Source organism: Mytilus galloprovincialis, chromosome 2, assembly GCF_965363235.1.
Source record: "Mytilus galloprovincialis chromosome 2, xbMytGall1.hap1.1, whole genome shotgun sequence".
Classification (NCBI taxonomy): domain Eukaryota; kingdom Metazoa; phylum Mollusca; class Bivalvia; order Mytilida; family Mytilidae; genus Mytilus; species Mytilus galloprovincialis.
The window spans coordinates 60,632,115-60,653,835 of record NC_134839.1 but is presented as its reverse complement, the minus strand read 5'-3'; the positions used below and the strand labels follow the sequence as shown (position 1 = coordinate 60,653,835).

At 33.5% G+C, this 21,721-nt stretch overlaps 1 protein-coding gene across 2 annotated transcripts in view; it reads left to right on the top strand.

Moving 5' to 3' along the window:
- Positions 1-21,721, top strand: part of LOC143064019 (small subunit processome component 20 homolog) — a 112,012-nt gene that overhangs the window by 39,324 nt on the left and 50,967 nt on the right. For both annotated transcript variants that reach the window (XM_076236517.1, XM_076236516.1), the window contains exons 24-34: positions 616-706; positions 2,515-2,600; positions 3,055-3,180; positions 4,056-4,222; positions 14,721-14,799; positions 15,327-15,522; positions 16,056-16,133; positions 16,601-16,680; positions 18,138-18,349; positions 18,529-18,658; positions 19,283-19,373. In XM_076236517.1, the coding sequence (XP_076092632.1) occupies positions 616-706; positions 2,515-2,600; positions 3,055-3,180; positions 4,056-4,222; positions 14,721-14,799; positions 15,327-15,522; positions 16,056-16,133; positions 16,601-16,680; positions 18,138-18,349; positions 18,529-18,658; positions 19,283-19,373 (1,336 nt within the window). The remainder of the gene's footprint in view (positions 1-615; positions 707-2,514; positions 2,601-3,054; positions 3,181-4,055; positions 4,223-14,720; positions 14,800-15,326; positions 15,523-16,055; positions 16,134-16,600; positions 16,681-18,137; positions 18,350-18,528; positions 18,659-19,282; positions 19,374-21,721) is intronic.

Here is a 21,721-nt window from a genome sequence, read left to right as displayed (position 1 = left end):
AAGTTAAAGTTACATCAACTTGAAACTTAGTACACATGTTCCCTATGATATGATCTTTCTAATTATAATTCCAAATTATAATTTTGACCCCAATTTCACGGTCCACTGAACATAGAAAATGATAGTGCGAGTGGGGCATCCGTGTACTATGGACACATTCTTGTTACATATCTATTTAAAACCAAATAACTGCAAATTTATATAATATTTATCAAATAAATTTCATTATAGATGCACAGCAGACATTTCAAAGATGTAAAAAACATAAATTTAGGCCAATCAGTCAAAAAATTACTAAGAAAAACTTTTTTGAAAATCGTGTTTTTCATTCAGGAAATTGACCGAAAATCGTTGTCTGTTTTTCGGTCCTTTGCAGTAAGTGCCGCAATTTTGTTTAAGTTTAAAAAATAATCATATTTGTTATAAAACTATAATTTATCGGCATATTTCTTCCATTTCAGCCATCTTTTGAAGTGTTTACACCTCAAAATCATAAAACGGCGAAATTGTGTCCCTGTCGAATATGTGCCCCCCACTGTATTATTTTTTATTTGAAGCTAAACATAAAACATCCCCCCAAACCACATTATAATTATTTTGTGTTTTATATTTCAGTACTCTGTTGTCACAGCTACAGTTATTGTCACTGTTCACTAATCCAAAGTCACTGTACAAGGAGGCAGAACTTAGGAATATTTATATGGAGGTTAGTATTTTTGCAGATTACTTATATTTTAGCACCAAAGATAAGTCAATATTACAGATGACTTTATTAGTTTGCAAAGATTGCTTTTTTGGTAATTCAATATAACAGACATAAGTTATATTTTATATTAGACTGGTGGGACTTGTCTCACTTGCAATTAACTCCAAAGTAGGCAAGACATAAGTGTTGCCAGCTCTCAAGATGGTGGCATATCATCGTCTTTAAAGGAGTAGGTCCGGTAATGGATGATTTTGGCCTCAAATTTCAAGTCCATCTGACGAAAGATTTTAGACACTTTTTAAACACTTAAGTGTCTATTTCAGTTGATTCAATAAATTTATAGGAAAGATTTTAACTGATTTTCTCATTAAAAACGCTCCGATTCTAGCTTAAATATGAAAAATCTATCAAATACATGTATGCCCAAAAATGTCACTTTTCAGATAGTTTTTGTCAAAAATGAAAGTGGCCGCATCCGTGTTCATCCACAACCTTTATACATGTTATGTATTATCATAAAATACAACTTACATTTCAATATTAAGAATGAACACGAATGCAGCTACTTTCATTTAAGACAGGAACCGTCTAAAATTTAACTAAAATGCTAAAATTGTGAAGATTTCAGTAATTTAGCCTGACCTAATGATGCTAGTACCCGATACATGTGCATTGTATTGTCAACAAGAACTATCTTTAAAAAAAGATATCCGACGTATTTAAATTTGAGTATATGTTTAAAACTATCATTTCGATAACCTTCAGAAGCACAAAGATACCATTTAAATAACGTTTTCTCTGTTTGTGTTCAGTATTCTCGGTCCTCGTATCTTTCCGTTTACATTCACCAAAACCCCGCGGAAATCTCACCTGCGTAGGCCATTCTGAAAGTCATGTACGTTCGTACAACAAAGTATACATTAAAAATTATATAATTGTCCCGAATAAACAGCTGTCACGGATGCAAAGAGCTATTGGAGAAACAATTATTTTGATAAAAATATAAATCTTTGTAAGATCTAGTTCAAATATTTATAGTTTTTCACTTGCTTTCCATCATGATATAATTAACGAGACGTTTTTTCAAACACAACCAAATCACCCAGCATGACAGCATTTTGTCCAATCACAGAAAGGATTTTCGAGCATGCGTATTCTGTTGCCATAGTTAAGCGTCCTTAAGTTCAAAGGGCACAAACCGAAACTATACCGACTACTTTGGAAAAACAGCCCATATTTATGCAGAAGAAGCATTTTACTTTCAAATGAATAACTAAAAGTATACATTTTAACAATTTTGTAAAACTGCTATATTTTGGGGCCAAAATGGGGCCTTATTGAACCTACTCCTTTTGATGATTTGTACCATTTAAAAAACGTGTAGATGTGATAGATATTAATTTCCTTTCTAAATTTTATTGATATTGCTTTAACTGTGGATTCATTTATTTTTGTGGGTACTAATTTTTGTGGATTGAGGAGAACTTTCATTGTGGTGGATATTTGATTTCAAGGTTTTACCAATCTCTGCATTCAAAGCCTATGAAACATTTATAATACGTTATATATTTCAATTTGTGGTTCACTTGTACCCACGAAACCCAAGAAAATAGAAAATGATTTCTATTTGCTATACCATGTGATGCGTTTTCAGATTCATCACTCAATAACTTCCTGTTTACGTTATACTTTTAATGGGTGGGGGTATCATTAGTGAGCATTAGCTGACAGATTCACTTGTTTTACCTTTGAGTAAACTGCAATCTATAACGTCTGTGATGTTCTATTCTTAATTTTTTTTATTTCAGCTTTTACAACATAAGAATGGGGAAATACAGCGAGTTGTGTTTAAGTGTATAATGACATATAAACCACAATATCTGGTACCTTATAGGTAAGTGTGAATAATATATTTAAATTTGATAATAACTTGAAAGTAATCTATGTTTTGTGATTTTCAATTGTTGTTTGTCATTTAGAATAGTTGGAATGAATGAAAGAAGGAAGAAAGGATTCATTAATATTTGTTGGATACTGATTTGAATGGATTTCATGGATACAGACGAACCATGCATTTAAATGTTATGAATATATGCAGACTTTGGCAAAACCATGAAATTAAACATCCATGAAAATTGTTCTAACAAAAAAATAAAAGAATACACAGTAATAGTGTTTATTAAGCAACAACTCCTAAACAGCTAGATAAATAATAATGAAGTTTTCCACAGCTGTACAACAATACCTGAGGGTGTGCATTAAGAAATGGATATTGACTTTACACACTTACAGAACATTAGCTTATCATTTGCAAAATGCATTAACAAAAAATATATAAATATTTGCAGGGAAAATTTTGAGAGATTGTTGGATGACAAATCATTTAAAAATGAGATTGTAGCCTTCAGTTTGGATGCAGAAAGTAGTGTGGTAAAGGAGGAACACAGGGAGGAACTTATGCCTGTTCTTATGAGGTGAGTATTAGTAGACGAGAACTTATGCCTGTTCTTATGAGGTGAGTGTTAGTAGACGAGAACTTATGCCTGTTCTTATGAGGTGAGTATTAGTAGACACATGTGGAGCAGGATCTGCTTACCCTTCCAGAGCACCTGAGATCACCCTAGTTTTCGATGGGGTTTGTGTTGCTTAGTATTTAGACTTCTATGTTGTGTTTTGTGTACTTTTGATTTTCTGTTTGTCTTTTTTCTTTTTTAGCCATGGCGTTGTCAGTTTATTTCTGACTTATGTTTTCATGTCCCTCTAGATCTGGTATCTTTTGTCCCTCTATTTGAAAGTCTAAACCTTATAAAAACTTCAGATGTTTCTGTACATTCACCTGCACAGAAGCTTGAAGCCAATCAAATTAAAGGTCAGAATTGACTTAACCCATACACATTTGCATGACATGTATGTTTCATTATAATACACGTTATTGTGATTGGCTAACAGCAATCTATCATCATTCTGAAATTAATCTTCATTTCAAAACAAAATTTCGAAATGTAACATTCATAATGACACAAACTTCCACAATATTAAAAGTGTATAGGTTTAAAAAATTAAAAACTGGATGAAAATCATGTTTTTATGATCCTAGCATTAAATGTAATTATAAGTATTGAATGCTTCTTTAAGTAATTTTATAAGTTTGTAAAATAGTTGACTGTGCACAGGTTTTCAGAATGAAGAGCGTCTGAGCTTCTTTCAAAATGCTTTTACACCCAATAAATTTACCAAGGGAAGCAGTCAATTCTTTGAAATATTACCCAAAATTATGCTTATAACTAAAGATATTAAACTCACTAATATTATTCAGGTAATTAGAAATATCATTCAAATTTCATTTCAGAATCCTATATGGTAAAATGTTGAGTAAAACTGGAAAAGACTCGTCTGGAAAATCAAAGAGTAATTTCCGTAGAACTATTGTATTTAGATTTATTATGGGATGTCAATCAAAGGAAATTTGTGTTTTCCTAGATATGGTCTTCTCTTCATTTCAAAGTTATGTTTCGGGTGAGTAAAATATTTATACCACTTTTTCCAACAGAAAATTAATAGATTTTATAGTATTGTCTATTTATATACAACAAAGTTAAACCTATATGAGCATTTTATTTTATTTGCAATATTTTCTTGTGCAAATTTGAAAATCAACATGCCAACTTGGGCAAAAAAAGAGATAAAGCGCAGGAAAGAATGTAAGTTCATAATTAAGTCTCCCAAACAAAGTTTGGAGACTTATTGTTTTTGCTCAGTTCTTATTATTTTTATTTTTATTATGTCACCCGATCGACAAAGTCGGGTGACATATTGCTTTTCCTCTGTTTCTTTTTCCCTATTATTATTATTATGGCACCCTCAACGGAGTTGGGGTGACGTATTGTTATTCTACGTTTCTTTTTTTCTTATTATTATGTCACCCGATCGACAATGTCGGGTGACATATTGTTTTTCCTCCGTTTCTTTGTTATTATTATTCTTATTCTTCCAATGAATTTTGTCCGGCAGATTTTTTGAAGGCAATGGAACCAATCTTAGTGATAGTCAACTATAATGAGGAACACAAAATTTCGGGTTGCAGTAGGTCATAGGACCATTAAAAATGGCTGCCGTTACCATGGAAACGGAAAAATTGTGAAAAATTCCACTTTTTGGTTTTAGGGAATTATTTGGAGATGCTTAGACTTAGAATCATTATATTTTGATACAATGTAGGTGCCCACTATATACTTGTTTTGGATGATTTTTGGCATTCATTGGAACTACTATGTTGCCATGGATACTACACCAAAAATTTCCAAAATATCAAAATGCTCCAAATTTAATGAAACTTCACAGGAACGATGAGCAACATTGGTAGATGTGCAATTTGGCGTTGGAATTTCGAAAATGTCTTGTGTTACCATGGAAACAAGGCAAAAATGGTCAAAACGCTTTAAAAAACCTTAAAAGTGGCATTTACTTCCTTAAAATGGTAGGTCAAATTCATTGAAACTCTGATGGTATGTTCCCTCCTATGTACCAATGGAGTATCTGCCATTAAAAATTTGGAATGGTCTGTTACCATAGAAACCAGCCAAAATGTCAAAAATTTCAAAAACTTCAAAATGCTTCAAACTTGATGAAACTTAATATATTTGTTGACTGTCAAGTCTGCATGAGACTTTTGGAGTTGGAATTTCCAAAATGGCTACCGTTGCCATGGAAACTGCAGAAATGTCAAATATTTTCAAAATGCTCCAAACTTAATGAAACTTAATATTATTGTTTACTGGCATGTATAGATGAGACTTTTGACTTCGGAATTTTCAAAATGGCTGCCGTTGCCATGGAAACAGCAGAAATGTGAAACTTTTGACAATGCTCTTATTGTACTGAAAATTTACAGAAAGATATATCACAATCAATAGATCTGCATTCACTGTTAAGTTGTTTTGAAATGGCTGCCGCTTAGTGGCAATGGGGGGAAGGGTGACATCCGCTATTGCTTGCAATGGCAATTCTAGTTTTTATTTATTCTTCCACTTTTTTTGTCCAGCTTATATCTTGAAACTGGATGAACCAATTGTCATGGGACTATACCAGAATGTTAACCAGCATGTGCAGATTTGCAATCGGGGTATGGCATTTTCAACATGGCCACCGTTGCCATGGAAACAGCAAAAATGTAAAAAAAATTAAAAATGCTCAAAAATGATTCAAACTTCACACAAATATTGACTGGCATATACAGAAATGGTATTTGTCTTTGGAATTTTCAAAATGGCCGCCGTAACCATGGAAACTGCAAAAATTTCAAAATACTCCAAAATTGACGAAACTTTACAGAAATGTTAATAGACAACATTAAATGGGGACTTTGACTTAGGAATTTCCAAAATGGCTGCTGCTCACCTGGCAATTAGGGAAGGGTGCCATCCGTTATTGCTAGCAATTACAAATCTAGTTATTATTATTTTTCTTCCACCTAATTTTGTCCGGCAGTTTTTTTGGAGCCAAAGGAACCAATCTGAATGATGGTGCACTATAACAAGGAACCCTGACTTTCCAGTTGCAGTGCAACTTTGGAACTAAAAAATGGCTGCCATCACCATGGAAACAGAAAAATAGTGAAAAAATATAATTTTAGAGTTCGGCCAATTATTTGAGAATGGTTATGCTTAAAATCTTTAGATTTTGATACAATGTAGGTGCCCACTATACACTGGTTTTGGGATGATTTTGGCAATCATTGGAACTGCTATGTTGCCATGGATACTACACCAAAAATTTCCAAAATATGGAAATGCTCCAAATTTAATTAAACTTCACAGTAACGATGAGCAACATTGGTAGATGTGGAATTTGGCGTTGGAATTTCCCAAATGTCTGCCGTTTCCATGGAAACAATGCAAAAATGGTCAAAATGGTCCAAAAACACCTAAAAGTGGCATTTACTTTCTTAAAAGGGTAGGTCAAATCCATTGAAACTCTGATGGTATGTTCCCTCCCATGTACCAATGTGGTATCTGCCATTAAAAATTTGGAATGGTCTGTGTAACCATAGAAACCAGCCAAAATGTCAAAAATTTCAAAAATTTCAAAATGCTCAAAAAGTTATGAAACTTACTATGATTGTTGACTGTCAAGTCTGCATCAGACTTTTGAAGTTGGAATTTCCAAAATGGCCACCGTTGCCATGGAAACTGCGGAAATGTAAAATATTTTCATACTGCTCCAAATTTTATGAAACTTAATATTATTGTTAACTAGCATGTATAGATGAGACTTTTGACTTTGGAATTTTCAAAATGGCTGCCGTTGCCATGGAAACAGCAAACATGTGAAATTTTCTAAAATGCTCTGAATGCACTGAAAATTTAGAGAAAGATGTATTGCCATGTATATATGTGCATTCACTGTTAAACAATTTTGAAATGGCTGCCGCTTAGTGGCAATAGGGGGAAGGGTGACATCCGCTATTGCTTGCAATAGCAATTCTAGTTATGGCACCCTCAACGGAGTTGGGGTGACATATTGTTATTCTACGTTTCTTTTTTTTCTTATTATGGCACCCTCAACGGAGTTGGGGTGACGTATTGTTATTGTACGTTTCTTTTTTTTTTCTTATTATGTCACCCGATCGACAAAGTCGGGTGACATATTGCTTTTCCTCTGTTTCTTTTTCCCTATTATTATTATTATGTCACCCGATCGACAATGTCGGGTGACATATTGCTTTTCCTCCGTTTCTTTGTTATTATTATTCTTATTCTTCCAATGATTTTTGTCCGGCAGATTTTTTGAAGGCAATGGAACCAATCTTAGTGATAGTCAACTATAATGAGGAACACAAAATTTCGGGTTGCAGTAGGTCATAGGACCATTAAAAATGGCTGCCGTTACCATGGAAACGGAACAAATGTGAAAAATTCCACTTTTTGGTTTTGGGGAATTATTTGGAGATGCTTTAACTTAGAATCATTATATTTTGATACAATGTAGGTGCCGGGCATATACTTGTTTTGGATGATTCTTGGCATTCATTGGAACTACTATGTTGCCATGGATACTACACCAAAAATTTCGAAAATATCAAAATGCTCCAAATTTAATGAAACTTCACAGAAACGATGAGCAACATTGGAAGATGTGCAATTTGGCGTTGGAATTTCGAAAATGTCTTGTGTTACCATGGAAACAAGGCAAAAATGGTCAAAACGCTTTAAAAAACCTTACAAAGTGGCATTTACTTCCTTAAAATGGTAGGTCAAATCCATTGAAACTCTGATGGTATGTTCCCTTCCATGTACCAATGTAGTATCTGCCATTTGAAATTTGGAATGGTCTGTGTTACCATAGAAACCAGCCAAAATGTCAAAAATTTCAAAAATTTCAACATGCTCAAAAAGTTATGAAACTTGATATTATTGTTGACTGTCAAGTCTGCATGAGATTTTTGGAGTTGGAATTTCCAAAATGGCAGCGGTTGCCATGGAAACTGCAGAAATGTTAAATATTTTCAAAATGCTCCAAACTTTATCAAACTTAATATTATTGTCAACTGGCATGTATGGATGAGACTTTTGACTTTGGAATTTTCAAAATGGCTGCCGTTGCCATGGAAACAGCAGAAATGTGAAACTTTTGACAATGCTGTTATTGTATTGAAAATATACAGAAAGATATATCGCAATTCATAGATCTGCATTCACTGTTAAGTTGTTTTGAAATGGCTGCCGCTTAGTGGCAATGAGGGGAAGGGTGACATCCGCTATTGCTTGCAATGGCAATTCTAGTTATGTCACCCGATCGACAATGTCGGGTGACATATTGCTTTTCTTATGTTTCTTTGTTATTATTATTATTCTTCCACCTTTTTTTGTCCGACAGCTTTTTTGGAGTAAAATGGAACCAATCTTAATGATAGTTCACTATAAGGAGGAACACAAAATTTCGGGTTGCAGTAGGGTCTAAGACCATAAAAAATGGCTGCCGTTTCCATGGAAACGGAACAATTGTGAAAAATTCCAGTTTTTGGTTTTGTGAATAATTTCGAGATGCTTAAACTCAGAATCATCATATTTTATCACAATGTAGGTGCCAGCCATATATTGGTTTTGGATGATGTTGGCAATCATTGGAACCACTATGTTGCCATGGAAACTACCCCAAAAATTTCAAAAATTTCAAAATGCTCCAAATTTTTTGAAACTTCATAGTAACGATGAGCAACTTTGGTACATGCGTAATTTGGCGTTGGAATTTCCAAAATGTCTGCCGTTACCATGGAAACAGTGCATAAGTGTCAAAATGCTCTAAAAACCTCAGGGTTTGGTGAATAATTTTGGTATGCTTGAACTTGAAATCATCAAATTTTTACACAATATAGTTGTCCACTATATACAGCTTTTGAATGATTTTGACAATCATTGGAACTCTTCTGTTACCATGGATACAGGACCAAATATTTCAAAAATTTCAAAATGCTCCTAAATTGATCAAACTTAATATGATTGTTCACTGGCAAGTCTGGATGAGACTTTTGACTTTGGAATTTCCAAAATGGCCACTGTTGCCATGGAAACTGCAAAAAAGTAAAAAATTCTCTTAATGCTTTGATCTTAATGGAAAAATGTATAGCCATGCAAATATGTGCATTTACTGTTAAAAGTTTTTGAAATGGCTGCCGCTTAGTGGCAATGGGGGGAAGGGTGACATCCGCTATTGCTTGCAATAGCAATTCTAGTTATTATTATTTTTCTTCCACCTAATTTTGTCCGGCAGTTTTTTTGGAGCCAAAGGAACCAATCTGAATGATGGTGCACTATAACAAGGAACCCTGACTTTCCAGTTGCAGTGCAACTTTGGAACTAAAAAATGGCTGCCATCACCATGGAAACAGAAAAATAGTGAAAAAATATAATTTTAGAGTTCGGCCAATTATTTGAGAATGGTTATGCTTAAAATCTTTAGATTTTGATACAATGTAGGTGCCCACTATACACTGGTTTTGGGATGATTTTGGCAATCATTGGAACTGCTATGTTGCCATGGATACTACACCAAAAATTTCCAAAATATGGAAATGCTCCAAATTTAATTAAACTTCACAGTAACGATGAGCAACATTGGTAGATGTGGAATTTGGCGTTGGAATTTCCCAAATGTCTGCCGTTTCCATGGAAACAATGCAAAAATGGTCAAAATGGTCCAAAAACACCTAAAAGTGGCATTTACTTTCTTAAAAGGGTAGGTCAAATCCATTGAAACTCTGATGGTATGTTCCCTCCCATGTACCAATGTGGTATCTGCCATTAAAAATTTGGAATGGTCTGTGTAACCATAGAAACCAGCCAAAATGTCAAAAATTTCAAAAATTTCAAAATGCTCAAAAAGTTATGAAACTTACTATGATTGTTGACTGTCAAGTCTGCATCAGACTTTTGAAGTTGGAATTTCCAAAATGGCCACCGTTGCCATGGAAACTGCGGAAATGTAAAATATTTTCATACTGCTCCAAATTTTATGAAACTTAATATTATTGTTAACTAGCATGTATAGATGAGACTTTTGACTTTGGAATTTTCAAAATGGCTGCCGTTGCCATGGAAACAGCAAACATGTGAAATTTTCTAAAATGCTCTGAATGCACTGAAAATTTAGAGAAAGATGTATTGCCATGTATATATGTGCATTCACTGTTAAACAATTTTGAAATGGCTGCCGCTTAGTGGCAATAGGGGGAAGGGTGACATCCGCTATTGCTTGCAATAGCAATTCTAGTTTTTATTATTTTTCTTCCACCTAATTTTGTTCAGGAGATTTCTGGAATTCCAATGGACCAAAGTTGATGGAACTCTATTATATAGAGGACCCTTAGTTGAAGAGTTGCAGGCACCATGGAATGGTTCAAGATGGCTGCCGTTACCATGGAAACGGAACAAATGTGAAAAAATCTAGTTTTTTGTTTTGGTGAACTGTTTGGATATGCTTTAACTCAGAATCATTATATTTTAATACAATGTAGGTGCCCACTATATACAGGTGTTGGATGATTTTGGCATTCATTGGAACTACTATGTTGCCATGGAAATAACACCAAAAATTTCAAAAATCTCAAAATGCTCCAAACTTTATGAAACTTCACACTAAGGATGAGCAACATCGGAAGATGTGCCATTTGGAGTTGGAATTTCCAAAATGTCTGTAGTTACCATGGAAACAATGCGAAAAGGTCAAAAAATTAATAAAAATCCTGCAAACTGGATGAAACTTAACAGAAATGGTCACTGGCATAAGCAGAGTTGACTTTTGCAGTTGGAATTTTCAAAATGGCCGCCGTAACCATGGAAACAGCAAAAATGTCAAAAATTTCAAAATGCTCCAAACGAGATGAAATTTTACAACAACGTTAATAAACATGTGTAAAAGCGCTCTTTGACTTTGAATTTTTCAAAATGGCCGCCACTCGCCTGGCAATGTGGGAAGGGTGCCATCCGCTATTGCTTGCAATTGCAAATCTAGTTATGGCACCCTCAACGGAGTTGGGGTGACATCTTGTTATTCTACGTTTCTTTTTTTTCTTTTTATTTTTATTCTTCCACACATTTTGTCCATGCTATTTCTCGGAATTGGCTTGAACAATATTGATGAAACTATGCCATAATGTAGTCCACTATATGAAATTGTGCAAACGGGGTATGGCATCATCAAGATGGCTGACGTTGCCATGGAAACTAAACAAATGTGAAAAAATCCAGTTTTTTGTTTAGGTGAACTATTGGGATATGATTGAACTCAGAACCATTATATTTTAATACAATGTAGGTGCCCACTATATACAGGTGTTGGGTGATTTTGGCACTCATTGGAACTACTATGTTGCCATGGAAACTACACCAAAAAATTCAAAAATCCCAAAATGTTCCAAACTTCATGAAACTTCACAGTAACGATGAGCAACATTGGAAGATGTGGAATTTGTCGTTGGAATTTTCAAAATATCTGTTATTACCATGGAAACAATGCAAAAAGGTCAAAACTTTGAATTTTCACAGAACATTCCAGAACATCAATGTTAAATTTATTCTAGAGACATATTAAAAGGTATATGATGGTATTTGGTTATGGAGGGAAAAAATTGAAGTGGGGGTTTGACTTTGCAATATTCAAAATGGCCGCCGTTACCATGGAAACAGCAAAAATATGAAAAACTTCAAAATGCTTTAAATTTAATGAAACTTATAATAGATGTTGCCAAGCTTTTGTAGACTTGACTTTTGAGTTAGGAATTTTCAAAATGGCCGCCGTTGCCATGGAAACAGCAAACATTTTCTAAATGGCTGCCGCTGGCCTGGCAATGGGGGAAGGGTGCCATCCGCTATTGCTTGCAATGGCAAATCTAGTTATTTTTATTATTCTTCCACACATTTTGTCCATCGTGTTTCTAAGAATTGAGTGATCGAATATTGTTGGAACTATAACATAATGAGGACCCCCATTTGAAGTTGTGCACCTTGCTATGGAATGGTAAAAGATGGCCGCCGTTTCCATGGAAACAGCACAAATGCGAAAAAAATCAAAGTGTTCCAAACTGGAAGAAACTCCACAGGAATGGTAACTGGCATGTGCTGATTTCCAGTTTGACTTTGGAATTTTCAAAATGGCTGCCGTTACCATGGAAACAGCTAAAATATCAAAAATTCTAAGTCTTTCGTTATAACATCCAACTGGATGAAACTTTATGAAAATGTTCTCCAGTATGCCAAGATGTCAAGACAATATTTGGATAGTTCAAAATGGCCGCCGTTGTCATGGAAACTGGGGTCAAATTTTGCATTGACCCTATGGAAAAATGCATAAAATCAGCATTTTTTCAGAGAGCAGTGCACCAAAGTAAATGAAACTGTATTGATATATAACATGACATGTGGCAAAGAGATGTACGCTTTTAGAATTTTGGAATTATCTACTGTAACCATGGTTGCAGCACAAATGTTCAAAATTTCCAAAAAAATCAAAATGCTGCAAACTGGATGAAACTTTACAGGAATAGTAACTGACATGTGCGGAGTTGCATTTTGAAGTTGGAATTTCCAAAATGGCTGCCGTAACCATGGAAACAGCAAAATTGTCAAAAATTTCAAAATGCTCCAAACCTAATGAAATTTTACAAAAATGATGACTTGCATGTGTAGATGCATTCTTTGACTTTGAAATTTTCAAAATGGCTGCCGCTCGCCTGGCAATGGGGGGACGAGGGTGCCATCCGTTATTGCTAGCAATTACAAATCTAGTTATTCTTCTTCTTCTTCTTCTTCTTCCGCCGCTTTAAAAAATGAACTTGTCCGCAGCGTTTCTCCAAAACCGCTTGTCAGATTGACTTAGGATTTCATAAAATGGTAGACTAATATGTCTAGGTGAGCAATCAATCTTTCGTTTGTGCATTGGGGTCTATTAAGGGGTGTTTTGGGGGGTAGAAAGCAGGGAGGGTTTTACTATAGAACCCTATGGGATTTTATTTTCAAAATTTTTTAAATGAATATAACTTGAAAACTATAAGTGATAGATACATGCAGTCTTCAGAAATGATTATAGGACAATAAAATAAATCACATGAAATATAGGGGGATGCCCTGGGGGGTCATCCCCACCCCCTTCAATTTGAGAATGTGCTATTATCTTGTAAACGGTCCAGATCCCCACCCCTAAACCATATATATTCTTGTAGGGGACAATAAAACAAATCAAATGAAATAAAAGGGAAGTCCCTAGGGGGTCACCCCACCCCCTCTTGTTGGAAAACTTGTAAACGGTCCAGATCCCCACCCCTAAACCATATATATTCTTGTAGGGGACAAAAAAACAAATCAAATGAAATAAAAGGGAAGTCCCTAGGGGGTCACCCCACCCCCTCTTGTTTGAAAACTTGTAAACGGTCCAGATCCCCACCCCTAAACCATATATATTCTTGTATGGGACAATGAAACAAATCACATGTAATTAGATGGAAGTTCCTGGGGGTCACCCCACCCCGTTCAATTTGAGAATGTTCTATTATCTTGTAAACAGTCCAGATCCCCCCCTAAACCATATATATTCTTGTAGGGGACAATAAAACAAATCAAATGAAATAAAAGGGAAGTCCCTAGGGGGTCACCCCACCCCCTCTTGTTTGAAAACTTGTAAACGGTCCAGATCCCCACCCCTAAACCATATATATTCTTGTATGGGACAATAAAACAAATCAAATGAAATAAAAGGGAAGTCCCTAGGGGGTCACCCCAACCCCTCTTGTTTGAAAACTTGTAAACGGTCCAGATCCCCACCCCTAAACCATATATATTCTTGTATGGGACAATGAAACAAATCACATGTAATTAGATGGAAGTTCCTGGGGGTCACCCCCATCCCGTTCAATTTGAGAATGTTCTATTATCTTGTAAACAGTCCAGATCCCCACCCCTAAACCATATATTTTCTTGTAGGGGACAATAAAACAAATCAAATGAAATGTAGGTAAAGTCCCTGGGGGTCACCACCACCCCCTCCTGTTTGAAAACTTGTAAATGGTGGAGATCCCTACTCGTAAACCATATATATTCTTGTATGGGACAAAAAATCAAATCAAATGAACATGGGACCATATGAATGGGGAGTTATCGGTGCTTTGTTTGGGAGACTTCGTAACAGCATCCTGTTACAATTACTTCTTGTTTTTTCTTTTTTTCTCTCTCTCTTTTGTATTATCAACGAAGATAACTTAAGTGCACTATTTACTTTTCAAAGAATTGATGTTTTTAAGTATGCTATATCTGTAGGGTAAACAGTTTACATTTATGCATATTAACACTCTAAAATGGTGAAATCAAAATATTATTGGAATAATTTGAGAATTTTTAGAAAAATGTTGAGGCTCAAGCTGGTCCGAAACTCAAGATTCAATCTGACAATTTTTTCTTTATTGTGAGATAGGTGTATGTCTTTTTTCTGTGGAAGTAATCAGAAACAAATATTGGTATAATTTCAGAGGATCCTCTGAATCTTGTGCAGAATATTATAGCAGATTTAGATCTTTCGTCTGTGACACCAATGAGGAAAATGTCAGGGTGAGTCTAGGTTGTAGTTCTTTGTAATAAACGATATGTGTTTCATGTGTAATATCACCAAATCATAATACGTCACATCTGATTGCATACTTAAAGGGGTTGAATTTGACAGTTGTAGGAAATTATACCTACATTTCATCACACTAAAAAATTGTTTGGTCATATACATATATCTTGGGTGTTTCAAAGCACCTGGAACTGTGTTTTGCTTTCAAATTTCATATTGCAACCTGATTAATCGGGATATTTAAGAAAGCATTTTTGAGAAGTATAGAATCACATTACCATGTAGATGAAAGGCCCTAGGAAAATTGTAATAACTTTCATCATGTAGCACAAGACAAAATACATTTTTAACACCAAAAATATTGATTGATTGATTGATTGATTAATGAATGCTTTATGCTGAATCAGCACAAAAGGCTATTTTGCGACAATATACCAAAAATAAGCAATAGTTATATCTGACTGCTTTCTTACAACAACAGAAGAATCTTATATTATATTTTTTTTAAACTTTATTTCAGATGTCTTCATTCGGTTGAACTGGTGATCAGTAAATTAAGTCATAGGATGGAAGACTACCTTGACTCCTTACTGAAGATTTTGTTAGGTGTCCTGTCAACATCAATGACCTGTCTTGAACATAGAGATGACATGTCACCAACGGTTGTGTCACTTCTAAAGAACATAAGAAATATGGGCATTAGCACAATAACACAGGTAAGTTGGTACCTTTAGATTTTTTGGTCAGAATCGAAATTTTTTAGAAATTTGTATTGATAAAGCCAGTGTTGACTGATAGGCTAAAAAAGTCTGAGAAATCTGAAAGGCATAAACTAGCTGGATAACTTTTGACTGTTATAAATCTTTTGCATTAAATTTTATCCAATTATGATTTTTTTTTCTGCATCAATTTAATTTTTTTTTTACATAATGGGTTAATATCAATTTCAAGAGTAAAAAGATATAAGAAGTTGTGGTATGAGTGCCAATGAGACAACTCTCCATCTAAGTCAAATTGGAAATGTAGATTGTATTAGTGAAATTTTAAATCTTTTTTTTTATTTCTTAAAATTTCTTTGGTTTTTCATAGCCAATACTTAAAGATGTTACGATGTATCATTATATTTTTGCTGTTACTTCTGGATTATTTATTTGTTGGTGTTTTAACAGGTAAAAAATATATTGAGTTAGGAACCAATATAATGTATATTGACATGAATAGAACAAACATTTCTATCATTTACTTACAGTTCTTTGAGGAATTTATTAATTACAAGTTTACAGAAAGAGAAATAGAGGCAGTCTTCACAGTTGCTGTATGGCCACAAGTAAGTTGTACCCTTTTATAGAATGTTTTCATTTCACATATAATTTGGGGAATTATCTTAATGTGAGAATGAAAGGACATGCAGGTGAAGGTCATACTACAACCTTAAAACATAAGTGTACCCAAATAGACATTTAAAGGTCAAGGTCAACATCTATTCAACTGCAATATAGCAATTCAAAGGCCTTGAAAAGAGGAAGTGTTTTCTCTTCAAGATATATTCTTATTACTTTTGCTTTTTTAAAAAGTCAGCTGATTCGGATGATATATGAAAGCATAAACAAATTGTTGATTAAAATATTGAAAACATTGATGGCTTAAACCTTTTACAATTTACCACTGTTTTTGGCCATATCTTTAATCCAATCACAATTTACCACTGTTATAGCCATATCTGTAATCCTATACATCAATAATTGATTGTTCACTTATATGTGGAAATAATAGTTCTTCACTTTATGATTTCAGTTATCTAAGTTAACATATGAAGGTATACATCAACCTACTCCATTGATGAAGCTATTTAATCTATGGTCCCAGCATAGCAGGTAAATATAATTGTCAATAAAGTTCACATTTTCCTTGAACTATACACCAGATACCAAATGACATTGATGCAAATAAACTCATCATGGATACCAGGATTAGATTTTATATTTACGCCAGATGCTTGTTTCGTCTACAAAAGACTCAACAGTGACGCACCAACCCCAAAAACTTGAAAAGGCCAAATAAAGTACGAAGTTGAAGAGCATTGAGAACCAAAATTCAGAAAAGTTTTTCCAAATACAGCTTAGATCTAACATCTAAATGTCTCTGTATGGCATTAAACTATGAGAATAGTTGACTATGATAGTTTTATGACAAAATGTAAGAGAAAACAAACTGCCTGATTTATGTACAAAACTATATACTAAACAAAGATGATGGACAGTAACAAACAACAACCACTGAATTATGTGCTCCTGACTTGGGACAGTTCTACACAGAATATGATGGGTTTTAGTTTGTGAGCACTCTATCCTGCCCTCACTGGGACAGTGGTGTAACAACACAATACAAGAACAACCTGTAAACTATTTACTACTGTCAATTCAGAAATTATTGGGTGCATTTATTATTGTGATTTTGTCATTTACGACTTAAACACAATTTTAATTTTCACGATTAAAATCCTGATCAAATCATATAAAATATTTTAAAATGCAAGTTTAGATTATTGCATTTACAACTCTGTCGCAATTTTTGCAATAATTAAAACCTCGCAATAATATCTGAATTTACAGTATTAATTTTTAGAGGTTCTTTTATGTACTGGCATAGTATTATTAGCATTGGTATTTGTTGTTTGCTTTATATTGAATGGAAAATTGCAACAAGTATTCAGGGCAGTGTATTCATGAATTGATTGATTTCTGCATATATACTAACAAAAAATTGTATTAGAGATCTATATAAATGTGAAGAAAAAAAATCTGAATTTAGTACAATGTTGTTTTGCTATTTTTGTGTTTTTTGTTGTTAACAATTTGTGCTTAAGATGGGGGGCAGATAAATATTAACTTTATCAATTATTAGAATATTTCATGGCCTTGTGCAATGCATTTTAATGAACAGTAAAATGGCTACATAGATTAAATTTCTCTCACAAAAATTTCCTTATATACAGTTTATGAAGTAGAAATATTAGATTTAGTGAACTGTAGATTTAGAAATTATTACTGTGTTTTAATTAATGCAAATATTTGACTTGGAGAGTATCTCAATAATAAGAAATGTCATTATATCTGATACATAAATATATTTGCAGATTTCCTGAGATCGCAAAAATTAAACTTGCATTTTTGTTCATTTTTCTATTATCACAGTAACAAATGCTTGAAATAATTTCTGGAATTTACAGTATACTAAATCATAAAATGTAGATCTGTCAAAACAATAGTTTTTTATCTGCTTTTATTTGTTACAATACATGTATAATATAAGTTTCCATTTTATATTTTAGATATTATTTACTGTTGGTGAAACTAAAGGGAGATGACAAGACAAACTATCCTCTGGTTAATATTTTCAAATTACTGAATGAACAGGAAGCCAGTTTTGATATAAAACAATATATTGTACAGATTGTGTATAATCTTCTAGTTTCCGAGGAGGATACACCACCATTGGCTGTAGGATCGTGTTTCTATGGCAACTTAAAGCAAGATACTCAAGGTAATGATACAAAATCGTTTATAAAATATTTTGTTGTGTTTTATTTTTAGACAAACTTCAAAATAATAATGTATCATTATAAATGTAATTTATAGTATAATCTTAAGGAAAGAGAGGAATTTAGATATACCTTGAACAATAGATAATTTTGTGACTCTTTTATTTCGTTTTATTTTTAGATGAAGTGCATTTAGGAATGAAGTTACTGGTTCCACATGTTCCAGCCATTCTGTCACACATACAGAGCACAGTGGTAGGAGTGAAACTCAAGGATAAGCATTTAACTAAAGAACTGGAGATATTGTCAAGGTCAGTTTTAAGGTTATATGTTGTAACTGTAGTCAGATTTAATAGACACATGTACACCTGAATCTATGTTATGCTAGATGTACATTTGAATCTATGTTATGCTACAAGGTTGCAAAGGGAAATGTTTTTGACTTGCCCGTATGTCTGACATCTGGTTCCTCTGCAATTATAACTAGGCTTTACTTTTATCAAAACCATAGTTGGCTAAACTATGAAAGTCTGAAAAGAGACAAAAGAAACAAATTAAGAGGGGGGTGCAAAGATAAACATTAATTTATGTTTATGTTAATCTAGTGTCTTATTTTCTTTTTTGTTGTTCTGAACTTGAATCAATATGAATAACACAATGACAAACCTGAAATGCTAATTTTTTGTCACATGTCTATATCAAATGCAGAAATGCTGAAGCAATTTACCAAAAATATTATGAACTTGTATTAGTCAACTTTATATGTGCTTTTTCTGAATTCCAAATTTTTCTCACTCGATTGACTTATATAAGAATTCTACAATCAACCCTCCTTTCAGTTTTTTAACCATTTTCAGGATTTTTGGTCTTATCTTATGATGTCATGACAAAGTGTTTTTATCATAAACAGGATTCATTGATTTTTATTGTTATAGGTTAAGTGAGTTTGTAACTGACCAATCACAGTGTTCGACACTAGTTACATTGTTATTACCTTTCCTGAGTGAAGGACTATACAGATCCCAGGTTAGTATTTTATACGATATGTTTTGTCCTTTCACAGGTAAGTATTTTATGTGAGAAGTTTTGTCCAATCACAGTGTTTTTTTCTTGATTTTGGCATTCAAAAATCATATTTTAGTATTTATCAAGATTACTTTTATATAAATAATGAATAGCTGAGAAGGTGATAAAGCAGATTTGTTACCCCATGAAAACATTGTTAAAGGGAAACTTCGCAAAAAAATGAAAAAATGATATTATGTTCATTCTGTATAAAAATGCTCAAATTCATAGATATTAAAGTTTTATTCCGCTAGATAAGCGATCACCATCGATTTTAAATTTAGAGTATCAATTCTCTGCGATCCGCCATTTTGTCTTCTTTCCCGATTAATAAAAACGATATGTCTATAAACCACAAAGAAACAAAACTACAGTAACCGATGTAGTCGTAATTGCGTGTCGATATCTTGTCAATCGTACGGTTGTTTTATCCGACTAACTAACTTGATACGAAAAATATTCTTACTTTTTTTAAATTACCATGGTCTGTTGTTTTTAAACTGTTGATATTGGAATTAGGTGAAAAGTCAAAGTTGAAATCATAAATAAGTGTTCCGTGAAAATTGTTTTCGAAAATCTAATTTGTTCATAATTCTTTAAAGTAATAAACAAATATATTTTGATCTTCCCTCATCTGATCACCAGCATGGCTAAAGGTATTACTTCCAAAGGTATTGTGAGGGGTGTGAGGTGACACGTCCAGGTATTCAAGCGATTTCCTGTCGGGCTTGCAAGTTCATGCATCGTTTCACTTCTGCAGGTATTGATCAGTGTACACGGCTGATAACTTATAACTTATAACTTTCCATTTTGAACTATCAGATGAATAATATACAACTCTGTCTTACTTGATATTACTAAACTCATACGCTTGTTTATAAATAACATTTCTGGTGTAAAGCATATAATTCATAAACATATAAATAATACCCAAAAAATAAGATTTGATGAAATTAAAATCTATTTAAATATTTTTTCCAAGGGTGAATTTGGGAAAATGTAATATATAGTCATTGTCAATAGTGAAGGACAGATTGGAACAGACCAGAAATATTGATTTAAAAAAATGTACGCACTTGCCGACGATTCGTTTATACGACTGGATAGAAAGTTACGGAACTATAGCGCAATTTAAAATATATACATGTATACATTGAACATAAGAAAAAAAACATATATTTTGAATAAATAGGGGTAAAAGTGTTGTAAATAGACTAGTCCACGTATGCCAACAGTATGTAATCATCGAATGTCGATAGATTATTGTATACCAGAAGAAGAAGAGAACCAATTTGATTTAAATACAGGTCGATGTATAACTTTTGCTTTGGTTCATTGAAGCTGTGGACCTAGTAAAATCACAGATTTATATTTCAATAAGATTGTTCTCGAACAAAGGAAGTAATTCGTCATCACAATTGTTATATATGCCACTGGACGAACACTAATTATCCCCAGGGAATGTGAATATTTTGCTGGGAAACTTTTGAGTATCAAAGTTTCAAATTAATTTCGGGATTTATTTTCTTTCTTGGTATTCAATAACAGAAAAAAGAATAAATTACTTGTTCGCTAAATAGGGGTATTCTTGTCAGATAAAAGACTTTTAGTTATATTTAAAAAATAGGGAAATATGACATTAAATTGGTTCTGTCTTTTTTTTAAACATCGTTAAAAAGATGTGTGTCTAAGGTGAACGCCACAAGAACCCTGTAATACTAGTACGAGAGTATAGCATGTAAACATTCCTTCTCAATAATATGGTTGTATTGGAAATCTTTTCATACAGATTGACAACTCATTGTCCGATATGCATGTAATATTTGCCACATGACGCCCATAGTTCTTACTACCATCATCATCTTATTCTGTAATATTGCTGTAAACATCGATGGTTCACACCCAAACAAAATGGAAGTAATGGACCTTCAGAGCTTCTCCGTGTTATACACTTGTGAAATATATAGACGAAATTTCTGTATTGAAATGAATCTACATCTCACAAACAGGATTTTCAAATAACGATTGTGAGTAATCACCTTACAAACCAATATAAACGTATGGCAAGATATAACCATGAAGGAATTTAGTTTTTGTCAGACGCAAGAACTCATCACTATATATATCATAAACGTATATGTATATATATGCATACGGTTTCAAATATTAAGAACAAGCGGTCGATGTCGATAGTCTGTTTTCTAACTGTTCAGAGTTAGACATGTCACTTGTTCATTCTTGGAAGCCTTCATATTCCCCGTCTAACGATGGGAACTCTTTCTGATTGTGTTGACTATAAATGCTTGTAT